The sequence below is a fragment of the Dipteris shenzhenensis genome, chromosome 11 (assembly GCF_047967505.1).
Source record: "Dipteris shenzhenensis isolate YYH24624 ecotype China chromosome 11, Dip_SZ_1.0, whole genome shotgun sequence".
NCBI lineage: Eukaryota > Viridiplantae > Streptophyta > Polypodiopsida > Gleicheniales > Dipteridaceae > Dipteris > Dipteris shenzhenensis.
In genome coordinates, this window is record NC_141606.1 from 10103086 (window position 1) to 10121899 (window position 18814).

An 18814-nucleotide genomic window follows, 5' to 3' on the forward strand; every position below is an offset into this window, starting at 1 on the left:
GCATCTTGCCATTCCAGGACAAATGAACTACACCGACAATTGTAGGATGAGAAGCCGCATCTTTGAAGACCAATTTCTAATTCATAACGGAGAGATGGGCAGCGGATGATAGAAGCTACACACGATCGAGTGAGCGGTCTGAATGATGCATATCAACGGAGGTTACAAATTTAAAGCACAGAAGGTCAGAATGGACGATGGAGTTGAAGGTCCAAGCGGAATGAATTACATCTTGCCATATGCCTTCACCTTCATCTAATAGGTCCGAATGTTAAGGTTGGAGGTGCTTGAGATTGACAATTTATGAAATTAAATGTCATTGTTAAGAATGCTTGCGATTGCCAATTTATGAAAGTTGTTAGCAGTCGAAGCTCGATCGATCTGGTGTTTGCCTGAATAGGGGATCATAGTTGGTATAATATGCCACATCGAATATAGAGTGGCAGGGTGTAGTCTTGCAATTACAAGAGCAATATCCATTGATATACACTGATGATGCGGCACTAAATGATAAGGTGAGGATGCATATTTGATTATGAGATAGATAAGTAGCAATTGTAGATGAGGCAAGCTTGATGAGTAATTGTCTTTGTGATCATCGAGGAGTCTCTCAATATGTTCAAGATTATCCGGAGCAATCGCAAAGGAGTGCCTTGCAAGCGATGGATATCTCTATTCCGTGGCAAGCCACGAGCTTCCCACTAGTGAAATGAAATACTTACTTCTCGTTGAGCCAAGTGGCAGGTAGCATTGTGCTTCTCGTTGAGCCACGTGTCGTGGTTTTATTTTAGATTAGAAATATTAATATAATATTCATATTAAATGAAAACCACAATACCATGCAATGTGCATCCCTTCTCTCAACTAAAATTACTCGCCTGCCATTTCTCCAGAAGTTTGCCAATTCATCCTTTTCTCTGTGAATCGTGGCAATCGCAACATGGTTTTTCCATTGTATATGCTCTCCATTACCGAGTTCCATCCGCGGATCACTTGTCGAAGACGAATCAACCGTGTTGCTAGGCAAATTCCGATCACGAACAGCAAAACGAGGGTTGGCAGTGTCATGGGCACCTCAATGCCACTGCTAACGCATGAATCAGAATGCGGATTTTTGATGCATTGAGTAGATCGTCGAGGTAGCAAGCGATGCTTCATTTTGCCTTCGTGATCTTCTGTAAGTTGTGCAACAAGCTCAGGTTGTGCTGGAAAATTGTCCACCTTTTGGTTCGTTTAAGAGCCCCAATAAGTCTGTACAGACCCTCAAGTTTTCTATTCTTTAGCAGCATAGATCGTGAGCCTCTTCTCCTTCAAGTATAGAAGCAGCGATAACGATGACTATGGTGATGAGAAAGGCCCCTCAAAAACATCAGCGATGGTGGCCGACCATTGAAAAATAAAGACTGTTGCAAAGCGTGACAAAGTGACGACGGAACTCAAAGGAACAACACCTCCCTGCTTTTCTTGCTAGCTGACAGAGGTTTGAACAATCCTCTACTACTCCATTCCCCTAGAAAACGAGCTCCTTGGCTTGTTGCTGCACATCCGTCCTTGCTTTTAGCCTGACTGTGTTGGCTGCCCTTGCTTTTAGTTTGACTGGGTTGGGTGAGGAGTTCTCACACGCAAATGGCTGACCTGTAGATCTCTGCAAGAAAGTGCTAGATCTAAAGGATTAAGTGGCCCAAGTTTTGGAGCGTGTTGAACCCCCTGCTTGTCCTACAAAAATGGTAAAAATACTCCATCTGGTCTCTAACGCTATAATTTGGAGGAGCTGAAGGCTTGCTCTTGCATGGTCTGAGAGTCCCCCTTGTCCATAATTTCTATTCGTGATGAGCATCTTTTCAAAGAAGCAAAGGTACATTGAGGTGAGCTTAAACTTTCGGGATAAATGATAGGGAAAGGGATTTTACCTCTTGTCTATGGCCGTTAGGCTCCACCTGTGGACACCACAACTGTGCAATAGGCATCCAACTAGGTTTATCCGCATTGTCGTATCAGCAAATTCTCTTCTCTGCATGTTCCTCTCCATTGCTTTCTTTGGAGGAAGTAGTAGTTGGCTTTTTCAGAGATCAGCCCTGTACTTGTGCTCTGTAACTGAAATCATTGTTCAAGTTGCAACTCACTTGAACTTGAGGCCGCCTCAGGGATGATGGCCACATTCAGCCAACTGCTCTTTGGACAACACCTCAATAGCGGAGATAGAGGAGAAACAACGACAGAGATACAGAACCGCTCTTTGGACACATCAATAGTTGAGATAGAGGAGAGAGACAGAGACAGTAGTGGTGGCTCTGTCCCCCCAATTTATTTGAGTAACCTCGATTTCTCCCTCACCAATAGTAACCTCCATCATATTTTCAGTACCTTTTGCAGAATTGAGAAAGTTACTAAGATGAAGGATAGAAAAACCCTGGCATTTATCCTCTTCACCTCCCAAGAAGATGTGCATAATGCCATGCACGTAATGAATGTTTTGAAAGGATGTAATGACATAGGAGCCTTAAAGTAAGGCAGGCTTATACATCATCAAATATTCAGTGGTCTCAAGTCAGATGTTATCCTTGCAAATAGTATTTTGGAGATGTATGCCAAATGTGGAAATCTAGATGAAGCACATGAACTCTTTGACTAATTGCCCAATTTAGATATGGTTTCATGGGCTGTAATGATTGCAGGGTATGCAAAATATGGGCACGGTCTTAATGTTCTGCAACTTTTTGACAAAATGCAGCAGGAGGGCTTAAAGGCAGACAAAATTATGCTTTTTGTGCATATTAAAAGCATGTGGCAGCATTGCAGCCATAGGATATGGGATCATAATGCATGTCCAAATAATTAAAAGTGGTATTGTCTCAGATATTGCCATCGGCAGCATTACAATTCACATGTATGCCAAATGGGGCAACGTGAATGAGGCTTGGAATGTGTATGAGAGACTGACAAATTGAAATGTGGTGTCGTGGGTGCAATGATATCAGGATATGATGAGCATGGGCATGGTCTTCTGGCTTTAGAGCATTTTGCAAAAATGCAGGAGGAAGGTATCATGACAGACAAAGTAGTATTTTTGAGCATCTTGAAAGCACGTGCAAATATAGGAGCCATTGGGCATAGCAAGCTAAAACATGAGCAGGTTCTTCAAAGTGGACTTGAACTGGATATGGTGGTTGGAAGCAACATCATTGACATGTATGCTAAATGTGGAAGTTTAGAGATGGCACACGAATTATTTGACAAGTTGCCAGATAGAGATGTGGTATCATGGGGCGCAATGATATCTGGATATGCACAGCAAAGAGATGCTGCTAGTACTCTGGAAACTTTTTGTGAAAATTGCAGGATGAGGGTATCAAAGCCTAGCAAAGCTACAATCCTAAGTGGCTCAAAGGCTTGTGGTAGTGTAGGAGCCATAGCGATGGGCGGGTTGATGCATCAGAGGATTGGCACAACTGGAATTGAAATAGATATGGCCATAGGGAGTGGTCCTATTGACATGTATGCCAAATGTGGACTCTTGACGAAGGACATGAAGTTTCGGATAGTTTATGAAGTGACAGGGCGTGCAATGAATGCAGGATATGCTGAGCATGGACATGGTCTTCTGGCCCTTAAATTGTTTGAAAAATTAGGACTGGATGGCATTAGGCCAGATAGAGTGACGTTTGTGTGTGTTCTTAAAGCATGCAGTATTGGAGCTTTAGGCAGGGCTGATGGATCCATGAAAAGATCATCTAGTTGGGGCTGAAATCGGATCTACTAGTTGGCAACAATCTTGTTGACATGTATGTGGGCTGAGGCAAGGGGTTGGCTAAGCCCCTGCAGAGTACTATGGAAAACTCAAAGAAAAACATAACTTAAATACTATATATGGAGACTTAGATACTAAAAAGCATATCTAGGTGCCATGGTGGCCTCCTGTGATATGCGAGGATATCTCGGAGCTAGAGTGACCCTCGACTCTGGTATCCGTTGTGCGTGGTCTAGCCACTCTCTGCTCTGTTGCTCCAGGTCGTCCCCTGTCACTGGTCCATGTTGCCCTCATCTCATCTATCTCCTCCTCCTCAACTTAGCTATGTCCTGGGGCTGACCCAAAGGCATAGAAATCTGTGACATGTCTCTAGGCCGCATCTGGCTCCGGCTCGGGTAGGATCGTAGGCTTCTTGATCTGTCTAGAAGAGTCTCTCTATGTTGTCGCAACTCCACCAGATAGAGACCAACACAGATCTAATCCTAGAAATGGATCAAGCTAGAGACTGGTCTAAACCCAAGTCCCTCTTAGTATAGGTACATTGGGGATAGTATGGCATGGACATGCTATGATTTATCTTTAGCTTATGCACCATATCTTCAATTAGTTCATTTCTAAAAGAGGTTCCTCCATTAGTGAGAATTTCCAAAGGACAACCAAAGCGTGAACAAATTTGATCAAAGAGAAATTTTGCAATTGTGCTTGCCTTGCTATTGATTGTGGCCTTGGCCTCTGCCCACCGAGTCGCATAATATGTGGCCACCAATAAATAATGTTTGCCCTGAGATGAGCGAGGGAGTGGTCCCACAAAGTCCAACCCCCACCTTTGAAATGGTTCATATGCTAGAATAGGCTTCAAGGGTCCAGGAATCAACTGTCACCTTCTAAACTTTTGGCATACTTTACAACTTCGACACCATTCATATATACATCCTTATGGAGGCGTGGCCAAAAGTAACCTGCATTAAGAATTCTCCTAGTTGTGCTTGCTGAAGCAAAATGATCAGAGCATTCATGACACATTTCTAAGATTCTCCTAGTCTCCATGGGATGGACCACTCGACGGAGCACCTTATCTTTTCCCAATTTATAAAGAATGTCATCAACAATAGTATAGCGACAAGCCTTCCTTACCAATCTTTGCTTCTGTTGTGGAGTTAACCCTCGAGGAAACATGCCTTCTTCCACATATGCCAAACATCTTGCAGTTCTGGCCATCCAGTGTCTACCAAAGAAAGCACCCCTCGGTCTTGTACTACAATGGCTTGAGTAGCTAACTCATCTACCCTTTGATTTTCTTTTCTATTTATATGAACAAACTTGCAAAAATCAAACTGGCTACATAGTGCCATAGCCTTTTGATTAAGCTCCTTCAAATGAGGACTTCTTGTCTTGTAAAGCCCTTGCATTTTCTTTATAATAAGCTGAGTTCTTTAACTTGAATTTGAAGACAACCCTTTATAAAGCATTATACTCAGCTGCATTGTTAGTTGTGATACTTGGAAGCTCTTATCCTCTTGCCCACACCTCTTGACCTTCAGAATTCATCAAAACTATCCCTATCCCCCCATCAAAATACAAAACAAGAGCTGTTGGTGGTGTATTCCTTTCATCTTTAATGTTCTCCTTACATTTCTTTTCTTCTCCTAGATCCTCCATCCTGTGAGCAAATCTGCCATAGTGGACCTAGTGGTATTTTCAGTGACAAAAGAGAAAGAGAACTCTTGAAGCTCTGACAACCATTTTGCAAATCTCCCCCTAGGATTAGGCTTGCGAACTAGATATGCAATACAGACTGAGAGGTAAGGAAGAAAAATGGTCGAGGTAATAAATAGGAGCGAAACTTTCTGACTGAAAGCACCAAAGAGAGGGCTTGTTGCTCCATTTCTTCATACCTTGTTTTCACCTCTGTAAGCTATCGGCTGGCATAATAGATGGGTTGCATTCTACCTGCCTCTCCTTTTTGTAGCAATACAGCACCAATTGAATGCAAAGATACACTTGGATTTACATAAAAGTCTTGAGACCAATCAGGGGGCTTCAATATTGGGCCCTTACTGATGGCCTCTTTAAGTTGCTAAAAAGACTCTTGTTTCTCCACACCCCATTGGAAAGAAACTCCCAACAAGTTCATGGGATCCACTATCTCTATGAAATCATCAGAAAAGCATTGATAATACTTGTTCTTTCCTAGAATTTTGCGAACACTAGTGACACTCTCAGGACTTGGCAATGCCATGATTGCTTGAACCTTGTCAAGATCCATTTGCAGGCCTTCTTCATACATAATATGCCCCAACAAGACTACTTTTGTTTTAGCCAAATGACACTTGCTGAGATTTAGAGACCCTTTTGCTTCATCAATTCTAGCTAAGGCCATCTTTAACTTCTCCATGTGATCTATGCACCGAGAATAAATGCAAAAATCATCCAAAAACACCCTTATGAACTTTCCCAAGTAAGACTCGAGCGCACTTGACTCATGAACCTTTGAAATGTAGTTGGTGCATTGGTCAACCCAAAAGGCATCACTCTGTAAGCAAAAACTCCCCAAGGTGTGACAAATGATGTTTTCTTTTGATCTTCCTTCCGAATACGAATTTGGAAGTACCCAAAATACCCATCACATATAGAATACATCTCATGCCCTGCTTCTTGGTCTAGTATTTCATCTTGGAATGGCAAAGGAAAATGATCCCTTTTAATGCATGCATTCAAAGGATAAATGTCCACACAAACCCGCCACTTATTTCCTTTCTTTGGTGTGACAACTACAGGAGATATCCATTCTGAATCATCAACAGGAAAGATGAATTCTGCCTCAAGTAGTTGTGTTACCTCTTTCTTTAGTGCCTCAGCTTGGATCACCCCCAATCGCCTTAAGCATTGCACAACTGGCTTGCTTTCTAGCTTCAACTCAATCTTGTGCTCCACAAAAGAGACTGGTTGAATAGCTTGTGCAACGAGACATGGAAAATCATCTAACATATCCAAGTACTCGAGCTTCTCACTACTTGATAGAGAATCACCAAGAAGCTCTTCATTGCATTGGTGTCGTTTAGTATGCTCCACATCCTCCACATGAAGTGTCGCTACAAGATCTTCTTGTACCATCACCTTGTTCCCTCCTGACTTATCCCAATCAGCACCAAGACAAAGACCAAAGGCCACTCCTTCCACCTCACCCTCTAAGCTGGTCTCCTTGGAGCTATACCCTGTCTCTTCTTCTTCATTGGTTACGAACTCTCTGATGTTGAAGACTCCTCCTTTGACAACTTCCTTTTTGTGACTTCTGATGTTGTAGCACACCTTCTTATCATTTCCCTGCAAAATCAATTCTCCAGTATCCCACTTTTGAACAGCCTTCAGCTTACATAGTCAAGGCCTAGGCACATGCATCTGGCTTGGTAGGGATCACCCAAAAAGTAGTTGGCACAGAAATTCCACATACATCCAGTTCGAGATTCTTCACAACTCCCAAGGTCTTAACCCTAGTGTTGTCAGCCAATTTGATGTGATAAGGAGAGGTAGTACTAGAGTATTTTAAATCAGCATCTATCATGGTCTTCTCACTCATGATATTAATTGATGCACCTCCATCAATGAACACATTAGAAATCACTTGACCATCAATGATCACATCAACCACAAGTACATCATCACCAACACCTATATCGACCTTTTTAACAGCAAGAATGACACTTTTCTTCTTTTTCTTCTTTGACACTCTTGTGCTTGCTAGCTTTCCTCATTCCTTCCGTAGTTTTGGAGACAAAGCAAGTAATTGATCAAAGGTGATATGAGTTTACTTTTCTTCAAGGTCGGACTACAAGTCATAGCTTCTAATGCCTTGTCCTAAAGGAAAGTCTGACTGGCTAATTCTCGTTCTAGATGCCTTCTTTTTCTTACTATGGTGTTCCTCTTCCTGGTGTTCCTCATCTACTTCTTTCTTGCTTTCTTCTTCTTCTTTTGCTTTATAACACCCCCGTTTAGCCATCATTACCTCTCTTTCCTCATCCCTTGAAGAAGCTTCTAACAAGGATACTTGTTTTTCTTCTTTCTTTCTCAATCTAGGATACTCGGGGTGATAGTGACCTTGTTCATTACATTCACAGTAAGTGACCCCACTCTTATCTCGAGGCCTATCTTCACTCTTTGGTGCTCTAGGTTGTCGTGCATTAACCAAATGCAATTTCAAATCAGCAAACTTTACCATCAATTGGGAGATATTATGATCTAACTCAGAGGACTTTGGTACCTGAGGAGTGCCCATTACCTCCACCTTAGAAGTTGTAGTTGTTGAAGACACAAAAGACGATTCGATCTTTAGAGAAGATTCTTTCTTGGTCGCAGTGCAAAGTGCCTCCACATATGTTGTTGGATCTTTACTAATTACTTTTGAGTGAAGACGAGAGGCTCCAAAGCCATAACAAATTTGCTCATCTTTAAGTGCTCCATCCCTACGAGACTTTAAGGGGCCGATGATGTAGATGCCGCAGCTCGTAAAGTTGCCCTTTCATATTTTGTCCATAAAGTTTCATATCGGATCGCCAATGCAGAGACCATCTCACCCTCTCCTTGATAGAACCGGTCCAACTGCAATATCAAAGCATTTGGCGACTCCACTACCCCAAATCTCTACTTCTCTGCAGCCACCACTTGGTCCCAGTATTCCTTGGTTAAGTCTAGCAAGGCCTCATGCCAACTCAAGGCTACACCTTTAAGAAAATCAGGCAAAATCTCTGCCTGATCCTTCATGGACCATTCAGAAAGCCGACATCCTCGAATAAAATCCTGAAGATAAGACTCCGGATCTTCCCCTTGGGTCCCTCGAAACACTGGAATCTTTACCATGATGAAACACAAAAGGGAAACACCAAGATTCAAATAATATCCCAAACAAGATCCCACAAAGCCTTAGTATACCAATACCAACTTATTATGCATAACCACTTGTTGAAAACCTTCCACAATGTGATCCTCAATAAAATCTTCAAAAATAAGTGACCAACCAGCACCATGAAAACATTGTTATACATGCATTTAAGAATCACCCTTCTCACAATTGAAAGTACACATAACAGCTCAAAGACATTGTACACTTCATCATTTGCATAGCAAAAGAAGTTGAAAGCATTGAGAATCACCACTCCATTGTTATAGTCAAAAACTACCAAAAGACTCAACTCTTCTTCACACCAAGCTCCTAGTGCATGAAACAATCCCTGATCTATCATTGTGCCTGCTAATGGTGTTGTCGATTCACCAACATATTCAAGAGTGCAAACATAAAGGATATGATCATGATGACCATGCGAATAGCTTGAACATCACCTTCACAATCTTCTAGTTCTCTTAAACGAGATGCAATCTCTTCTAACGGAGTTCTTCTAGGCATCTTCTTTATCACATAAAAAAACACATGCCTCTACTAGGCATAACATGCAATCAAGTACACCCGAGACCGTTCAGTAAGGTGGGACGAATCCAATACCAAATGTACCCGGTGTCCTCCACCAAAAGATATGACATGAAGTTGGGGGTAATAAACTTCACGCACCTCTTCACTTCCTGCTGCTTTCGAACTGAGTGATAGAGATATTCATCACTGGGAAAGGGACATTAAAAAGAAGATTTTATGCCAAGAGACTACACCATACTATCCTCCCTTATATGAGAATGAAGATGGTAACATCCCAAGTGATGTTGTACTCAAGCATAGGGAGAAGGAAAGGATCAGCGGAGGCCATAATCTTAGCAAGCCGGTTTGCGCTAAAGAGAAGAGCGATACGTTGTTGAAAGAAGATCTTGCGGCTCAACATGACATGAAATGATATATATCGAGGAGTTTGAAGGGGTTGATTGGGTCAGACGGGTAGGTTCAGAGGAAACATTACACCTCCTTCATAGACACTTTTACACTTAGCTCAAAACACTCTCCAAACTGTCATAAGACACAGAGACCCATAACTTTCAGCAAAGACATGATATAAAATATTCAAACACATATCCAAATGCACCTTGAAATGGACTTCGCTCTGATATAAGAAACAGAGAAGTGATTGGAAAGATATGGGTAGTTTACTGGATGGGGGTAAAAACTGTCTGAAAAAGAAATAGTCACACACAAAGAGTCATAGATTTTTGGTTTGAAATTTAATACAATAACTGAAGACATAGGATGATACTCCTTGAAGAGAGCTTTGGCTAATAAGTTTCATCCAAATCGGACCACTGAGCAAAAAGTTACGAGCAAAATACTGATAGGGGGTCAAACTATCATGAAAAACACCTACTTCTTCTACTGGTGCTGACTTGGGAGACTACTACCTCCATGCTTAGACTTCATCAATAATCTAAGTCCCATAGAGGTTGCCTAAGAAGGAAGGAAGAGCTCCCTTTGTGGCTTGGGAAATAGATAAACCATGTATGTGCAATGAGCGGCCAAATAGACAACACTTTTGAGTACTTTGGAAGAGAAAGCAATGGAAAAAAAAAAGGGAAGAGACACAAAAGAGAGAGAACCTGAAGTGACCTTTATTACCAATAGACTGAGACTCCACTCTAATGCAACTCAAAATACTACATACACAAGGGAGAAGAAGAGGTTTCATACATACAAGAGGGAGCGAAAGCTCCAAGACTACTCATAGAGAGAATAAACTAGAGAAAGATGGACTCAAGAGTCTACATAAGAGAATATCTACAAGAGGGAGAGAAGGCTTATGGAAGAGGCTTGAGGAGACTATAGCTACAATAACATGAGGCCTAATGATGGAAGAGATGATGAACAAAAGAGAGGAGGGCTCCTTTTATAGAGATTTTGTCACCCTCCTTCACCCATTTACAATTGTTGCCTGTAGATTCTTTTCCCCATCAATCACATAAGCCCGTATGTCACCATCCATGTCCTTTTTGGCTACTCTTGCCATGTGTCCCATTAGAAAATGCTCAAGACTCTTAAAATATTGAGAAAGTCAAGAGTCTCCCCACGTGGAGCCCATAGGGACCCTCTCTTTTCCATATGTCCACATCCTCTTTATTCCACATGGGAATTCTAGAAGGATTCCTCTTGACTCCACACTCCTCCACATGCCTTCCACATGCTTGGCATGTGATATCTCTTATATTATTGGAACACATGACATGAGCCCACCTCTTTATATGACTCACTCTTCCTATTTTTCTAAAAACCCCATAATATCCCATACACAAATAACTCTCACCCCATACCAAGGTATTTATCATTCATACACCTGGTATTTACAATGATCCATTCCACTCATCCTCTCAATCCCATACAATATCTTAGAAAATAGAAATAAGTGAGAGATGCTAGGCTATCACTTGATACTCAAACTCTTATTAAACATAGAAGAAAACAATACCAATGCCAAATAAAAAATATCAAATTTTGATGTCACAATAGCATCGAAGGAAATTGGTTCTAAAATATTGGTAGTGCCACATCATTCATAGCATCAAGACAAAAAAGGTGTATGAGATGATGGGTATTGCATCATGAAATACCTATCTCATTGAGACTAACAATAGCCATTTTGATGTTGAGCTGATAGTACTAAAAGTCTTGCAAGCTAGGTTGTGGTGGAACACAGCCTTTTGAGATGCCCACTGGTTTAACATCAACTTTGATATCTACCAAAGAGTTGGATGTCCATTCCCATTGGACCACATGCCATTCAAATTGAGCCCTTCATGGGAAGCTTTCTAGTGGTGGAACTTAGCTTTTATGGGACCTTAAAATGAGTGGCCCAATCAACATACATCATTGTGGACATGAAGTGAGAGGAAGCCATGGCACTCTGACACAACTCAGCCTACAACACTACAAAGTTTATTGTTGAGAACATCATTTAAAAATTTGACTACCTAAATGAGTATGTTAGTGACTAAGTCAACACTTCATGAAATAGCTCTTTGACATTCTGGTTTAAGATTTTATGGTTAGGCTTCAAGTTGCCACCACTTACTATCCTCATTGCAATGGCTAAGCCAAGCCAACCAAAGAGGTCCTGAAGTTGATCTTGACAAAAATGGTAAATACACACCATATAGGTTGGGTAAATGTACCACTTTGGTCCTACTACACCGCCTACAAGATTGCCACAAATATGATCCCATTTTGAATGGCCTATGGGCTAGCAACAATAGTGCCACTGGATTTGCTAGTTCTAGGTCTTGCGTAAGGGTTAAGAAGCCTGGACTCACGGTGAATGTGAAGCCATAAAAAAGTGACTCAATCAACTAGCACAACTTGATGAACTCTAATCAAAGCATCGTGACCCTAACAATTGATTCAATGATGATTCAAACCCATGGCATGATTGCCACATCATCCCCAAACACGTTACTAAAGGATGCCAAACTACACCCCAAAAAGCCAAATCTCAAGATTGGATGAACGACCCATTTAAGCTGATAAAATATTTACTAAGCGTATAGTTGGCCGAGTTGCAAGGAACTATTCTTTCCAAGTTCACTAATTATAGAAAGATGAAGCTTTACCATGTTGCCACATACCATGTCATAAATTTATGGGTGCATGTTTCCAGCCTCAAGAGCTTCATGACATCCTTGCCTCTCTACATCTCCCCCTATTGTGTGTGCATTTGCATGCATGCACACACATTGTGTGTGTGTGTGTGTGTGTGTGTGTGTGTGTGTGTGTGTGTGTGTGTGTATGTGTGTGTGTGTGTGTGTGTGGAGCTAGGCTATCTAGAGGGACTGCCTCATGGAGCTCTATCCTTTGTATGCTCTGACCCTGTATCCAGTAGGCTAGGGAGACCTCAACGATCTAGAATGCGTGTCCTCCCTCCATCAACTAGGCCACCATTCCCTAGCTGTAGTCCCTCTAAAGACTCTGCATGCGGGTCATGATCCGGAGGGCTCCCATCCAAATCCTCGCTGCTTTGCGACAGCTCCACATTCAGTGCCGAATCATTTCCAAGAAACCACCAGAGCAACAATGGAACTACCCCTCCACTTGTATTTGCTCCAACCATGGTTCGATGGGTAAGCCTCCATGGGTGGCTAGCCAGAAGAAGTAGGATATCTTCCTTGGCGCAAACTGGACCATAGCCATGTCCAAAACCTAGAATGGACATCTTAGGGCACCCAATGTCGCTCCCTCGAGGGGGTCCACCTTAAAGAGTCCATCTGAAGCCTCCTGCCAATCTATGTGGTCTATGAAAAGAAGGGCATCTCATCCATTTGCTCGGCAAGGCCGCCCCTAGAGGGCCAAAACCACTCTCCTGGATCCCACTAGACCTCGCTCAAGGGTCTACCCTCCCACAGCTAGAGGCGCCATCTGGGGGCATCCTGCTCTGAAATACTAGGAGGTCAATGTGCCACTCCTTCCCCAAACATCCCACCAATCTGATCATCTGCCAGTGAATCCCATCAAGACTCCCATCCATCTCAGGTTTCCTCTTCGTGAGTAGCTGGAGTAGGCCTCCCAATCCTACATGGTAGAAGCCGGGGTGTGTGCTGCCTCGCTGCATCATCACCCTCAAAAGGGGGGACACCAGTCCGAGAAAATTGCCCTAGCTAAGTGCTATCTCTCCAAGGGTGAAGTCCCTCCCACCAAGGCTCAAGGATGGCTAGGTCAATCTCTCTCATCCGCTGCCTTGCCCCTTACAGATGCGCTACAGTGCCAAGCCTTGCCTCTGACTCCATGGGTAATCTGCTCCATCTACCAAAAGATTGGGTCATTGGGCCACTGTCTCATTGTGTCCAACCAATGTGCATTCACTGTCCAAGCATGCGCCCCTTTTGATCTTGAATCTTTGGGTGCCACATAAGGGGTTGGCACTCAAACTCCTCTTTGTATCTGGGTGGAGCATGAATGAGACCCCCTGCTAGCCTTTGCCAGACCTTGTGAAGGCTTCGCATCAAAGGGGAACCCTTCCCTGTAAGGGGATCCTCTAAGAAGATCCACCTGTGTGAGGGTTGTCACTATCCTCTGGTGCATGGGGTGTTCTTGAGAAGACCTCTCTATAAGAGGAGCTTCCAAGGCTCTGCACTTGGAGTGAGGCCACAAACAACCAACTTGCCCAAGAGGGCTTTGCTCTACATCTCTGGATCTATGATACCCAAGCCTCCTAGTACCTATGGCATGATCACCATCTACCAAATGACCCGGGCTCTAGTATTTTGCATGCCATCTGATCCTGCCCAAAGAAAGTTTTGAACCAACTGGTGGAGTTGCCCAATGCATCCTTTATTTCGTACGAATAAGTTATTATTATGAATAGGTTTTCGTACGAATAAAATCTATTCGTATGAATATATAGGGACGACAGTCTCATGATCTTTGGCATAGTCACTATCACGGTATCCATGCAACCTTGGATGACTTCCTCTATATTATATTCCAAACTATCTTGTAACTTTGATCTATCTCAAGAATCTTTTGGTTGCATTCTTGTGAGAATGTTTTGGATTTGACAAAAATTGTGCAAGTGAACTTACTATGCATAACAAATATCTGGCTATGTGATAGTCAGATATATAAGAGATCCGATGAGCTACCAATAGTACCTGTCATTGATTGTAGGCTTTTCTGAATCTTTTGTAAGTTTCAAACTCTTTTCCATGGGAGTGGCTACTATCTTGCAATCTACCACATGAAACTTCTTCAGGAGACTGTCAATATATTTTAGTTGACTCATGAAGGTGTTGTCTAAATCTCTTTAGAATGCAATTCCAAGGAAATAATGCATAAGTCCAAGATCTTTCATGTTGAACTCTATAGATAAGTCTTATTTCAACATTTTGATGAAGCTATCATTGCTTCTGGTCATAATCAGATCATCTATGTACAAAAGTGCAATAGTGATGTCTTCCCCTTGAACTCTGTGGTAGAGTATGATCTGTATGATTTTATGTATCCCAGATTAGCAAAATACTTGTCGATTCTGCTGCTTCTGGGTGCTTGCATTAAGCCATAGAGACATTTCTTGAGATGGCAAACCTAATTCTCTTTTTGTGATTCAACATAACCTATATGTTGTTGCATGTAGATTTTCTCATCTAGGTAACCATTGAGAAATGCATTCATGACATTGAACTGATACGCATTCCATCTATTGAGTGTCGCTAGTGATATTAAGAATTGTATGGAATCTATCTTTGCTACTGGAGCATAAGTCTCATCATAATCCTATCCATATTGTTATGCAAATACTTTTGCAAGTAGTCTAGCTTTGCATGATTCAATGTTTTCATTTAGATTTACTTCACTTTGTATACTTATTTGTTTGCTATGGCCTTCTTTCCTGGTGGAAGGTCACATAATTCTCAAGTGTTATTCTTGTACAAAGCTTCCATTTCTTCATTCATAGTAGTTTGCCATTTTGGCTTGTCAACTGTGTCGTCAAAGTACATTGGCTCCTTTGTAGCCATGATGGTAATCGTAAGAGCATAGTTGGTGGTTTCAACTTAAATTGCTTTGCCTTTCTAATCATATGTTAAACAGGTAGGTTGTTTTCTTTCCCTAGTAGACCATTTGAGTTGTTGTGGTTCTTCTTAAGGTGCTTCTAGAAATTCTTGCTCTTCTTCATCAACCTTTTCTGTAGATGATTGTGTAATCGGTGCATCTATCTCCTGGTTTTCCATTTTGATTCCTTAATAAAGATTACATTTGGAGATAATGACCTTGTGGTTGATGGAATCATAGAGTTTATACGCTTTTCTTTCTTCACTGTATCCAACCATGATGCATTTACATGACTTTGCATCCAGGGTCTAAGCATGGTTAGGTGACATGCTTTTTGTGTGTTATGAAAGCACATAGCACATTGTTTATAGCACAAATTATTTAACTTAATATATGAAAATTTTGTAATATCAATGTTCTTTAATGAATTCACAATATTGTAAGAGTCAAAAAGCACATTTTATCATTGCAATAATTTTTTAAGGTTTGAAATAGGTGTCCTATACCACTAAAAGCAATAAATGTCCCAGAGAGTGTTTTTGTGTCACCTTCCCATGCTAAGACCCTCCAATTTCCTGTGATGTTCGTCATGTATGTGGGCATATTCTATGAAACCAAATATGCAGAGATCCCCAATGTGTGGCTCGTGCCCATTGAATCCTTTATAAGGTATCATACCCTGAGTCGGTTTGGTCAAAAGCTGATTAAGCAAGTAGTTTGCAGTGGCTATTGCTTCTGCCCAATACTGATTCAAAAGATGCTTCTCATTGAGCATTGCTCTAGCACTGTCTACTAAAGTACCATTCTTCCTTTCAGCTCTTGCATTCTCCTGAGGAGTATCTGCACATGCGTGAATTTTCTTTGAAGGCCATGACTTTTGCAAAAGTTCATGAATGGTAAAGACATGTATTCACCTCCTCTATTTGATCTCCATGACTTATATCTTTTGCCCTATTTGATTTTCAACCATGGCTTTGAATACTTAAAGTCTGGAAAAGACTTCATATTTCTCTTTCAGAAAGTAGACCCAACAATATCTGCTATAGTCATCAATGACAGTCCAGTAGTAAAGTGAACCATTGATGTTGCGGGTCTAGGCATAACCCCATACATCTGTATGTATCAAATCAAGATTACCTCTTGCTCGAGAGGTGCTTCATCTGAAGTTGATTCGCTTTTGTTTACCGAAGTAGCATGCTTCACAAAATATTTCAAGAAACTAAAGCCTTGGAATTCTAATTGCCATATTTTGATTTTCAAGCTCTATCAAGATTTTGAAATTGACATGTCCATATCTCTTCTACCATTTTGTGTAAAGTGGCATTTGTTCCGGTTGAGCTGACATAGCATGCAAATTTGGTACTGTAGCTAGCATTCTAAACAAGTGTCCTTCCTTGACTGCTTTTTCTACTAGCTGATATCCTCTGGATTTGTCTCTAATAATGCATTCATCTCCATAAAAAATGACTTGATAGTTGTGTTCCACTATTTGACCAACTAGCAAGAGGTTCTTGCGGAGTTTTAGAACATAAAGTACATCTTTCACCAATCCTTTTGTACTAGTGAAATTGTTCATAGGGACAATGCCTTTCCCTTGAATTAGATTTGATGTATTATCTGCCATGTAGATGGCATTCTTATGTGCTTCTAATGGTTTCATCTCTGTGAACCATTCCTAATGCTTTTTCATATGAGATGATGGACCATTGTTGATGTACCAAGGATCCTAATTTGGTCGATTAACTTGATAACTACATTCCTGTTTCAAATTGCAATCAATGTCAAGATATATTGTTTTAGTATTTTGCATATCCTCACTTGCAAGGAACATATTTTCAAGTTAATTTTCATAATGATTGTGACTTGAATGTCCACCACTCGATGATTTTCTCTTCCTCAAAAATTCCCTCGATTGTTGCTGCTAGATTGACCACCTTGGTTGTACTACTTCTTGTGGCAATCTCTTTCATAGTGTCCAAACTTATGACAATAGTGTTAGATATCAATGCTCCACTCTCATGTAACTACGCGGGAACCAGCGAACTCTACTTGTAAGCCCCCCATATGAGGAGAAGGCATTTGAGTAGCTCAGTTATCTGGTAGGTCTTGGTTTGAACACTAGATGGGGGCCATGTGTGGCCTGATGGCTGGACGGAGTTGGCACACTGCCAACTAGGCTACATGCGAGTGTGAGAAGGCATCCCATGATTGACTGCACTGAGGGTGGACGAAGCATTTCCCGAGGCAGCCCACTCTCGGGTTACGAGGCCCGTTTGGAGTCCCAGATGATCCCGGATGGCCTATGTCGGTCATTTTGGGTGGGCTGGGTCAGTCACCTAATTAGGTCTAACCGACTATGACTAGTGGCTATATAAGAGCAAGCCCATGAAGCCCATTTTATCACTAGCTACAGCAACCCTGATTCCTTAGCATCCAGCCTCCATCCTCTACTGTTTCCAGCATGCCATCGAAGCTTCTCTCATAGGAGCGCACGGTTGGGAGGCAGTGCCATCTATTGTATCAGTTCTATAGTAATCAAATTTTTGATTCTCCATACTACCTATTTTTCTCTCTTGCGTACGAGATCCTATTATTTGTTGAGCACAGACGTTGTATTGTTTTCTTACAAATAGTTGGACTGAATGTTTGACACATTGGTGGATGCATTCCCTCATCCTTGGAATCTTCCTCGATTGAAATGATTTCCTCTTTGCTGATGTTGATGTTGCTAAGGATGATGCCGATGTTGATTTTGATTTTGATGATGATTTTGTTGTTGATGATGACCACTTTGCTGGAATGGTCTACCTCTGTCTTTGCCTCTGCCTCTCCTTCTATCTAAAGCTATGAATGCTTGATCATTGGAATGACCTTCACGTGTGTTAATGGCATGAGTCTTGAGTTCTTTGCCAAGTAAAACTAATTGGAGCTCTTCTAGTCTCAGAATTTGCCATTGAATGGCAATACTCTAGATTAGATTCTCATATCCCTTTCCTAGTCTATGTGGTATGACTTGAACCATTTCTACAGGATCCATGGTCTCTCCTGCTACTGCGAGTTGATTGTTGTAATCCTTGATTATGAGTACGTAAGCATGACCAATTTCACTGTTATTGCAAAAACTCTGGTTGAACTAGTTTCTCAGTGTGAGAATCCTGTAAGTGTTCGCAGAGAGCTACGAACATATCCCATGCTTCTTTTGATGTGTTGAGCTATCCTATCATGACATCTTGCACATTTGGATTGATCAAATGATATGCATATTTCTCTTTCTTGTCCCATTCTTATTGTGCTCCGGCAATAGCAGGATCTGCTACTATAGGTGTGATCACTATTGGTGTAGCTAGAGATCCCTTTGTAGATCCTAGTACTGGTGCTCTGGAAATAGGTGGAGTAGAGCTACTGCTGACCGGATCGTCCAATGGTCTAGGCATAGACCCATCAACATGCTCTCATTTGTCCTGAAGTACAAGAATGGACTCCATTCAATCCGTGTATCATAATTGGAGTTGTCTAACTTAGCAGATGCCTCTAGATTGAGTTTGGTAGTCATAGACATGGTGCAAGAAATGTACTCAAAGCATCAATGAAATCACTGTCTGAATCAA

The 18814-nt window shown here is 41.6% G+C and overlaps 1 protein-coding gene across 1 annotated transcript; it reads left to right on the forward strand.

Moving 5' to 3' along the window:
- Positions 1 to 2968: 2968 nt before the first annotated feature.
- On the forward strand, positions 2969 to 3745 carry LOC147896603 (pentatricopeptide repeat-containing protein At2g34400-like). Its single transcript, XM_087381912.1, has one exon. The coding sequence runs from the start codon at positions 2969 to 2971 to the stop codon at positions 3743 to 3745; it is 777 nt and encodes a 258-aa protein (XP_087238038.1).
- Positions 3746 to 18814: the final 15069 nt, after the last annotated feature.